The sequence below is a fragment of the Rhinopithecus bieti genome, unplaced genomic scaffold (genome assembly GCF_001698545.2).
Source record: "Rhinopithecus bieti isolate Rb0 unplaced genomic scaffold, ASM169854v2 scaffold_69134, whole genome shotgun sequence".
Taxonomy (NCBI): Eukaryota; Metazoa; Chordata; class Mammalia; order Primates; family Cercopithecidae; genus Rhinopithecus; species Rhinopithecus bieti.
This window is the reverse complement of record NW_016825874.1, coordinates 76527-86997: the sequence shown is the minus strand read 5'-3', so window position 1 is coordinate 86997 and position 10471 is coordinate 76527. Positions and strand designations below refer to the sequence as shown.

General features: G+C 39.6%; 1 protein-coding gene across 1 annotated transcript in view; it reads left to right on the top strand.

Annotated features, from left to right (window-relative positions):
* Positions 1-753: 753 nt before the first annotated feature.
* LOC108522778 (zinc finger protein 676-like) overlaps positions 754-10471 on the top strand; it is a gene marked incomplete at its 3' end in the record, with an annotated part of 86069 nt that continues 76351 nt past the window's right edge. Inside the window, 2 exon segments of the mRNA XM_017863216.1 lie at positions 754-827; positions 5599-5694. Coding sequence (XP_017718705.1) covers positions 794-827; positions 5599-5694 — 130 coding nt within the window.

Here is a 10471-nt window from a genome sequence, read left to right as displayed (position 1 = left end):
GGACTGATACCTTCTAACTTAACATGTCTATACCATCTGAATAATATATAAAACTATGTCTTTTCCATCTGAAAAATACAATTAATTCCTTTTTATTTTTTGAGATGGAGTTTCGCTAATGTTGCCCAAGCTGGAGTGCAATGGTGCGATCTTGGCTCACTGCAACCTCCACCTCCCGGGTTCAAGTGATTCTCCTGCCTCAGCCTCCCGAGTAGCTAGGATTACAGGCATACGCCACCACGACTGGCTAATTTTGTGTTTTTAGTAGAGACAGAATTTCTCCATGTTGGTCAAGCTGGTCTCGAACTTCCGATGTCAGGTGATCTGCCTGCCTCAGCCTCCCAAAGTGCTGGGATTACAGGCATGAGCCACCATGCCTGGCACACAATTAATTCTGTATGATGTAAATACACCACTCAAAATTGTATGTGCTAGTGTTTGTTCCCCCAATTTATACTTTATTATCCAGAAAAATATTACATATACACTGATGTTATGGATCTTATACCACTTTCTTTTATCAGAGTTAGAGAAAACATTAGAGAATATTTCTGTGTTGAAAGCTGTTTTATTGAATAATTTCCATCCTGCTTATGAGTCAGAACCAGCTCTCTTTACTCTCTCCATTTTACCTTGAGTCAAATTAAAACTTCTGCCCATGACCAATTGGTAAATATGTGTGTTTGTTTGTGTGTTCCAGGTATCACTGACATTTAGGGATGTGGCCATAGAATTCTCTCTGGAGGAGTGGCAATGCCTGGACACCGCACAGCAGAATTTATATAGAAATGTGATGTTAGAGAACTACAGAAACCTGGTCTTCCTGGGTGAGAATAACTTTAATATGCAATTCCTTGTATACGTTACAGGTTTCATTTTGCTGCAGACCTTATTGGACTGAACAAAGGAGGATGAACATGAGAATAAAGGCAAAGACAGAAGAGTATATTTGGAAGAAGAAGGGGTCAGGGGGCTCCTTGCTTCTAGTGAACAAACGACCTGAGCTTCTGTAGCCCTTCATATTTATGGAGTAAAGGAGACAGGGAGAAGGAGGTTGTGGTCAGCTGCTTGACTTAATGCAGGCCTGCATGACTGTATTCTTTGAACAGTACTCTCCAGATGTTCCAGTAGATAACCACAAGGAGCATGGCACCAGGGGGTGACTGCCCTCAGTGTAACTTCTGGTGGCAGGAGCAGATGCAAGTTTGCCCACATTCTGCATTCATTATAAATAGTTTACTGTTTGATCATATAGCCTCCAGTGTTTCAGCTCCTAACATTTCCCCCTTTCTGTTTATGCATTAATCGAATGAATGTAAGGCCAGGTTGGGCAGCTCTCATTTTCTGATTGCTGATCCATCCGATTTTACAGACTATGAACAGGAAACAGAGACAGAACAGCATTACTCCAAGAACTACATGTGAGATTTTAATGTGGTGCTTTAGATAGGTCCAAGGATTGAGGCTCTCCAGGCCTTGCTGGAATTTGGTCCAGTCTTCTAAAGAAGGCTAAAACTCTTGAGTTTGCCTATTTAAACCAAGAATTTTGTTTTGTAATTCACCAGTGTCAAAGGTGATGTTGGATGTGAAAGTTCCCTGCAAATGGGCTCTCACAAGGCCCCATGGATACTCACTTTGGTTATATTCTAAGTTGGTTACACAAATATGAGTGTGATTTAAATGACAACACAATTGCTGTTGCAATTGAAGCTTTGTACTTGTTCTCCTCACTGTAGAACTGTTGAATAGAACTATGCAGAGCTATAGAGAACATCACAACAGAAGTTATTAGTGTGACCAAGGAAACAATAGCAAAAACTATTATGCCTAAGGCTCTGTGGACACAATGAGTAAGTTGAGTTAGAAGAAGTTTCATGAAGTGCAGAGAGTGGGTGGCAGCCCAAGGCTCGGACAGATTAACAGGAATCCATAGCCCAGGGATGCATCCCATAATGGGCCACAATACGGGCTAATCCTTACTGGATATTACTGACACATCAGCTCCTGTTTCCATAAGCCCATAAAATTTCTTTTAATTTGCTCTACACAGGTGGGTCTATTAGAGACTATGGGTTGTGATAGATGGGTTTATCATGTAGTTGTGCTCCCAAACCCTTTATTTCTTCATTTCTCCTTTTGTGGAGAAGGGTGTAATTTGCAGTACATAAGCAATAATTACACTATATATTCTCTTGGTTCAGAAACCCAAAGATCTTGTGACATTAAAACTACTTGAATTTCTCCTTCATAATCGGAGTCAACTACTCCTTGGACTACAGTGATGCCTTGCAAGTTAAGGCAACTTTTGCCTAAAATTTAGTCCCATGTATGCTGCTAGTATAGGTCCCCAAATAACATTGGGTACCTTGGTAGGTTTGTCTCCTGCAACTAATGTAATTCTTTCTCTGACTGGGAGATCTAATCCTGTACTTCCTGGTGTTCCTGGGGAGAGGGAATCAATGTTTTTCCTGGGACCAACCCTTTATATGGGGTTGTGGTCTGAACTGGGAATGCCTTCATTGTTTGAGGGGCCTGGGTCCAGGGCCTCTTCTTGTTTCCCAACAGGGGGGTGTCATTCAAGCAGCACTGATTAGCCCAGTGATTGCCATTGTTAGAGCCCAGTGACTCCCTTTGTTACAGGGAGGACAGAGTGCTGGTGTTTTTTCTGCTCAGGGTCGGGGGCACTGCATTGTGAGGTCCTTTCTGTCCTGAGATCTGGTGGCATCCCTTTTTGAAATGTCCAGTTTTTCCACAATTATAACATTTTCCCACTTGAGGGTTTGACTCTTGGCTCCTTTTAGATCTGTCAACTACTAAACTAGCCATTACTTGTGCTAACATTGTAGAACAATGAAATTCAATTCCTACATCCTGACAAGCTTTAAGATAATTCCCCAAGCTTTTTGTGGATCTCATGGGAGCCATTACTTGCTTGCAATCTGCATTTGGGTTTTCATAGGTTAGAATTATGGTAAGCATTTCTGGAGCAGGGGCATGAGGGATCTGATGCCACGCTGCCTCTAGCAGCCATGCGATAAATTGTGCATAAGGCTTTCATGATCCCTGCGTGATGTGTAGAAAGACTGCACTGAAACTCCCTCTTCAGGAATTGTTCTCCAAGTGTGCTTGGCAGCTAAGGCAGACCAGTGGTAAGCAGCCTCTGGGAATGTTAATTGTTGTACCAGATCTGAAAATGGGCCACTGCCTGTCATCATTTCTTCTGCAATGTTTCCTTGACTAGCGGCGTGATTCTGCCTCGCCTGGTCTGCACACATTTCTTGCCAATTTAAGCTCCATGTCAGCTGTGCACTGGTGGATAAGCAAGTGCAGCCAAATGTTTTATATGAAAGGGTGGGGGGTGCATGACACTGAACACCAATTCTAACAGCCCTATAGTGAATTAACCACACTGGCTTTTAATTCTTTTAGTAATGTAAACTGTACAGGAGTGTGCTCATGTAAAAGATGTTGCGGATTGTTTATATCAGTCCTCATGGTAATAGGAAAAGCACAAGGTCCTAAAGGCTCCCCAGCCACGGCAGCAGCAAGCAAAATTATTTTGTATGGGGGTTTCTACTTCTGTTATTGCAGGGGGTGGCAGAGACCAATTCTCTCCTGTTTCCTGCTTAGCAAGTGGCCAATTCTCCCCTTTCTTTTGCTCATTATTTTCAATAGGCATTGTCAGAGGAACAAATGATCTTTTTAATTCTTGAGACTCAGAACCTGACTCCTGTTGTCTGACAGAATAAGAAGGAGACAGTGGCAGTAGGACCGTGCAAACCAAACCCCAAGCAGACAAAACAGAAGGGTCTACTTTAAGACCTTTTTGATGAGCCAATTTCAATCTGTCTCCTACTCTATTCCAGTTTTCCACATTGAGAGTGCCTGCCTGCAGAAACCATAAGTTATACGTAATAACCTCCTTCAGAAGCTTAGTTAATGTCCGTGAATTAACTTGAGCTCCAGACTGTTTCAACAGAACTTTAAGCAACTGCACATAATGTGTTTCTTCAGCAGACAAATTCTGCTCATGTTACCTTGATTCAGAAAGTTCCCATTCCCAGTATTTCTTTAGAGCACTGACCTTATATCCACTGCTGGCAGTTTTGTCCCAGGGTCCCCGTTCATCTGGTCAATTTCACTTCTGCTCCAGCAGACCTTCTTCATTCACATCCTCAAGTCCCTGTGTTCGGATGCCACTTTGCTGCAGACCTTATTGGACTGAACAAAGGAGGATGAATGTGGGAATAAAGACAAAAAAAAAAAGAGTATATTTGGAAGAAGGGGTCAGGGGCTCTTTGCTTCTAGTATAAGGGCCCTTCTTAAATCCAAGGAGAATAGGGAGAAGGGGGAGGTCTGTTGGTCAGCTTCTTGACTCTTAGTGCAGGACTGCACGACTGCATTCTTTGAACAGTAGTCTCCAGATGTTACAGTAGATAACCTCAAGAAGCATGGCACCAGGGAGTGACTGCCCTCAGTGTACCTTCTGGTGGCAGGAGCAGAAGCGAGTTTGCACACGTCCTGCATTCATGATAAACAGTTCGCTGTTTGATCATACAGCCTCCAGTGGAATGCTGAGTTGGTCACGACCCTCCGGCTTTCAGCTCCCAACACCATTTCTTTTTTGTATAATTTCTTTTTGATAATTTATGCTTACAGATTTCTGTTTTCAAGAAAATCATGGGGATTTTTCCATATAGGAAAAAAAATTGCAAGATGTTTCATCTTGACCTGAACTTACCACATTTTTGAGCTGATCTGTGTCCTTCACTTTAGATTAATGGTAATTTCAAAAGTTTGCTGGCAATCTCCAAGTTTTAATTCAGTAGTACCAGGTGATAAAATTAAGAACCTGCAAAATTAGAGTACTTTCTAAATATTTCGAAATTTCTGTTACTGTTGGGGACCAGCTTCAACACCACCTGTAGGGTACACGAAGTCCAGTGGCGATGAAGAAATGAGAAGAGTCAGGTTAAGAGTGCATGAAGGGTGGGGTGCCAGGAGGCCAGTTGCATTTTTGGAGGCTGCAAAAGGCATCAAGTTCTGGTCTCCACACTATTTATTGAGTACAATCACTTAGATCTAAGAAGCAGATGTTCAGGGGTGAAACGGTGAAAGGGAGGCGGTGTGTCATACACCTAATCTATAGTAGTGGTAGTTTGGGTAAATTTTCTTTGTGCTGAAGCAGCATAAACTTAACTACTGATTTTTTCTTTAACTTATCAGAGAGCAGCTGTGGGGAGTGGGCCTAACTAGGAGCTAGCATATCTGGACACATTCCAATGCTTCAAAGGAGTATCTTTCTCCTTGAGCACAGTGTTTATAAATAAGAGAGCAGGTCACGCTCTGGTCATGGGAACGTGATGGTAATAAGGAGGCTTTCCTCAGAGACCTCCTGTGTCTTTCCACAACTTATTGTCCCATATTTTATGGCCAGTTTATACGGGCACCCCATAAGCCTTTTCCCAACATGTTATAATTTAGTATTTTGGGATAAATGTATTAGAATATTCTATTACATCCTTTTACGGAGCACATTACCAAGTTGATAATTGGAGAACATGAGCAAGATGCATGTTGTTCATTTTAATAAAACAGGTATTGCTGCCTTTAAGCCAGACCTGATCATTTTTCTGGAGCAAGGAAAAGAGCCCTGGAATATGAAGAGATATGAGATAGCGGAAGAACCCCCAGGTAGGTGAGAATGAATACAATAGACGACATGGATGAGAGGTCCAAGGTCAAGGAGAAAGCCAATCCTTAAAGTGATATGGAAGCTGTGTTCCAAAATAAATAGTGTCTGGAAAGCCTAAATTTTATTTTTATTTTTTAAATTTTCTCTCACACAGGGGCATCTTCTGTCTTATGCTTTCAAAATTTCTAAGAATTCTTCTTTTCCCTTCAGTAATCTTCAAGTTTACAGTGACAGCCAAAGTACTGTTCCTGGCATACAAGAGAGTGCACAATCTGACTTTTTGTTTGTTTGTGTTTGTGGACACACAGATATCTGCATAATTTTAAGATACTTCATGTTAAACTATCTTTTACATTCTCTTTTTCCATCATCTCTGAAATGTGTGAGACTAGTGGTTTCTGTATCGTTGGGTTTTTTTGGCTCATTTTTCTGCACATTTCATCCTGTTTTATTACTATAGTCTTGAAATATAGTTTGAAATTATAAAGTATGATGTCCTGCTTTTTTCTTTTTCTTCAAGATTGCTTTGCCTATTCACTTTCTTGTAGTTTCATGTAAATTTTATGCTTGTATTTTTTATTACTGTGAAGAAACACTGGACTATTGATAGAGAGTACATTGAACCTAGAGAGCACTTTGGATAATATGGCATTTTAACGTTTATTCTTTGAATTGATAGACATAAAATATATTTAAATTTGTTTGTGTTCTCATTATTTTTCATTGATAAATCTTTCACTTGAAAACTTTTTCAGCTCCTCAGTTAAATTTGTTCTCAGATATTTATTATTTTAGTGCTATTGTAAGTAAGATTATTTTCTTCCTCTTTTATCAGATGGTTTAAGTGTATGGAATCATAACTTGTATGTTAATTTTATATTTTGCTGATTTACTGAGTGTATTTATTGGTTTGAAAAGGTTTTAATGTACTGTTTATGGTTTTTTGTACAGAACATTGCATGATCTACAAACAGCAATGTTTTACTTATTTGTCTTCAATTTAAATGACTTTAAAATTATTTTGACTAATTTTTCTTCCACATCAAGTGCTATGTTAAAATAGAAGCATTGACAATGGGCACAGTATACGTTTGCATTGGTGTCTGAATTTGAAGGAGTAAACACCTTTTAAAGTTTTAATAAACTAGTTTCAGAGGGAAAAAATCTTTTGTTGGTCCTCCAGCGGAATAGAATGCCCTCTGGGTTTGTAGTAGAGCGGGGTTGTAGCTTGGCCACAAGGCGGCTGGCTCTGCACTAGGATTGGCTTATTGGAAGGGGCTTGGGTAATTGTAATTCCCATTTTATTTTTGGACAGAGTAAATATCCTTCAGGACTCTGCTCAGTAGGGTAGACGCTAGGGCAGGTTTCTGCAGTCAGGTCTACATATGGTGGGCTTTATATTAGGATGTGGATTATGGCTTTCACTCAGTACTAGAGAGGATTTCTGAGGTCACTGTGGGTTTCTACATGGGCAGAAGTGGCCATGAACTGTGGCTTAGGAAGCTGGAACTGCTATTAGGACCACAGTAAGGACCAAGGTCTGCCGGCCTGCCATTATGGGTGTAAATGGATATCTCTCTCCAGGCTTCTGGAAGACCAAGACCTCTCACAGACTGTGGCTGGGAGGAGTTTGGGATGATTACAGAGTAAGTTCAAAATTCTCAGTGGGACCAAGTTGGGTGGGACATTGTCTGGTCTGTAGTCAAGAGCAGGGATCCTGTAGTTTGCCACCTGAATGAAAGCTTGCCTTCTGAAAACGGTGCTCCTCAATCTTGGACTTTAGCAAAGTTTCACAATTCCCTTCATGCATCTCAAAGCTCTCTTAAGGGTACTTATTTTTGAGATGGCATCTCACTACATAACCTAGATTGGTCTTAAAATTTTGGCCTGAAGCAATTCTCCAACCTTACTGTACCATGTAGCTGTCATTACAGATGTTAACCATGATGCCTGGTTCTCTCATTAAGACATTTTTGTCATGGATGACTGACAAACTTTCTTGGTATTGGGGGTTAAGCAAATAGGAAATCTTTTCTTTTATCTGTTTCTAAGAGTGTAAATGCTTTATATCTATCTATCTCTTACGATCTTTATCTTCTTGTGGCTGACTCATTTCATTTTGCATAGTGTTATCAAGATTTATCTTCACAATTGGTAGAATATTTTCTGCTTTTAAAACTGAGTGATATTCCAGTATTTTATATTTCACATTATATTTACTGAATGATTTGGTGACAAAAATTTGCATTACCTTTATGTATTATTTATTACAGTAATAATTATTGCTCTGTAAATGACTCCTGATATGACTATGTTTAAGTATATATATGTGTTGCATTCTATTTTATTAGTCTAATTTTTCATCCTTATACCAGATTGTTTTAATTCTGTAGCTTGGAATGTCTTTTGAAATCAGGAACTTTAATGCCTGCAACACTGCTTTATTATTATTATTTTAAGATTGTTGGGTGCTTTATTGTCTTTTGAGATTCTATATACACTTAGGGTTGCTGTTTTTTCAAAAATGCAATGAGAAACTTGAAAAACATTTCATTAAATTTGTAGAATATATTGAGCAGGATGAACCTCTTTACAATATTAACATTACAAGCTTTGCATAAGAGCATGCTCGAGTGTTTTGTTAAATTCATATATATATGTATTTTTTTTGTTGTTTGTTTGTTTTTGTTTTTTTGAGATGGAGTCTTGCTCTATCACCAGGCTGCAATGCAGTGGCATGATCTCAGCTCATTGCAACCTCCATCTCTTGGATTCAAGCAATTTCCCTGCCTCAGCCTCCCAAGTAGCTGGGACTGCAGGTGTGTGCCACCAAGCCTTGCTTGTTTTTTGTATTTTGGTAGAGACAGGGTTTCACTGTGTTGGCCAGAATGATCTTGATCTCCTGACCTTGTGATTCACCTGCCTTGGCCTTCCAAGGTGTTGGGATTACAGGCGTGAGCCACCGTGCCTGGCATATTTGGGTTTTTTTTGATCGTTTGTTTGTTTTTCAGGGTTTTTTTTTTTTTCTATTTTTGTTGTATGCTCACATTCATGTTTAGTTATAGAAAATAATTCATAAAATTTCAGTTTTAAAAAATTTGGTAAGACTTCTTGTTTGGCCTAAGAGATGGTCTATCAAGAAATATATTGTATGAACTATTGAGAAGGGTGTGTATGAATGCTCTCTGACAGAGGTATACTCTGTCAGAAATAGTTGTTTTATACCGCTTTTAATTAGTCTGTTTCCTTATTAATATTCTGTTTTGATTTTTTAATTATAATTTAAATTCTGGGGTACATGTGCAGAACGTGCAGGTTTCTTACATAGATATACACGTGCCATGGGGGTTTGCTGCACCCATCAACTCATTATCTACATTAGGTATTTCTCCTAATGTTATCCCTCCCCTAGTCCCCCACCCCCTGACAGGACCCTGTGTGATGTTCCGCTTTCTGTGTCCCTGTGTTCTCATTGTTCAACTCCCACTTATGAGTGAGAACATGCTGTGTTTTGGTTTCTGTTCTCGTGTTAGTTTGCTGAGAATGATGGTTTCCAGCTTCATCGATGTCCCTGCAAAGTACATGAACTCATTTTTTTTTATGGCTGCATAGTATTCCATGGTGTACATGTGCCACATTTTCTTTATCCAGTATATTACTGATGGTCATTTGGGTTAGTTCCAAGTCTTTTCTATTGTGAATAGTGCTAAAAAAAACATACGTGTTCATGTGCCTTCATAGTAGAATGATTTATAATCTTTTGAGTATATACCCAGTAATGGGATTGCTGGGTCAAATGGTATTTCTAGTTCTAGATCCTTTTTGCCCACTTTTGATGGTTTTTTTTTTTCTTGTAAATTTAAGTTCTTTGTAGATCCTGGATATTAGCCCTTTGTTAGATGAGTAGATTGCATAATTTTTCTCCCATTCCGTAGGTTGCCTGTTCACTCTGATGACAGTTTCCTTTGCTGCGCAGAAGCTCTGTAGTTAATTAGGTTCCATTTGTCAATTTTGGCTTTTGTTGCCATTGTTTTTGGTGTTTTAGTCATGAAGTCTTTGTCCATGCCTATGTCCTGAATAGTACTGTCTAGGTTTTCTTCTAGGGTTTTTATGGTTTGGGGTGTTACATTTTAGTCTTTCATTCATCTTGAGTTAATTTTTGTATAAGGTGTAAGGAAGGGGACCAGTTTCAGTTTTCCGCATATGGCTAGCCAGTTTTTTCAACACCTTTTATTAAATAGGGAATCCTTTCCCATTGCTTGTTTTTGTTATCTTTGTCAAAGATCAGGTGGTTGTAGATGTGTGGTGTTATTTCTGAGGCCTCTTTGTTCCATTGGTCTATATTTCTGTTTTGATATCAGTACCATACTGTTTTGGTTACTATAGCCTTGTAGTATAGTTTGAAGTCAGGTAGCATGATGCCTCCAGCTTTGTTCTTTTTACTTAGGATTGTCTTGGCTTTATGAGCTTTTTTTTGGTTCCATATGAAATTTAAAGCAGTTTTTTCAAATTCTGTGAAGAAAGTCAATGGTAGATTGATGGGGATAGCACTGAATCTATAAATTACTTTGGGCAGTAGGGCCATTTTCTTTTCTTTATTTTTTTATTTTTTTATTTTTTTTTGAGACGGAGTCTCGCTCTATCGCCCAGGCTGGAGTGCAGTGGCCGGATCTCAGCTCACTGCAAGCTCTGCCTCCCGGGTTTACGCCATTCTCCTGCCTCAGCCTCCCGAGTAGCTGGGACTATAGGCGCCCGCCACCTCGCCCGGCTAGTTTT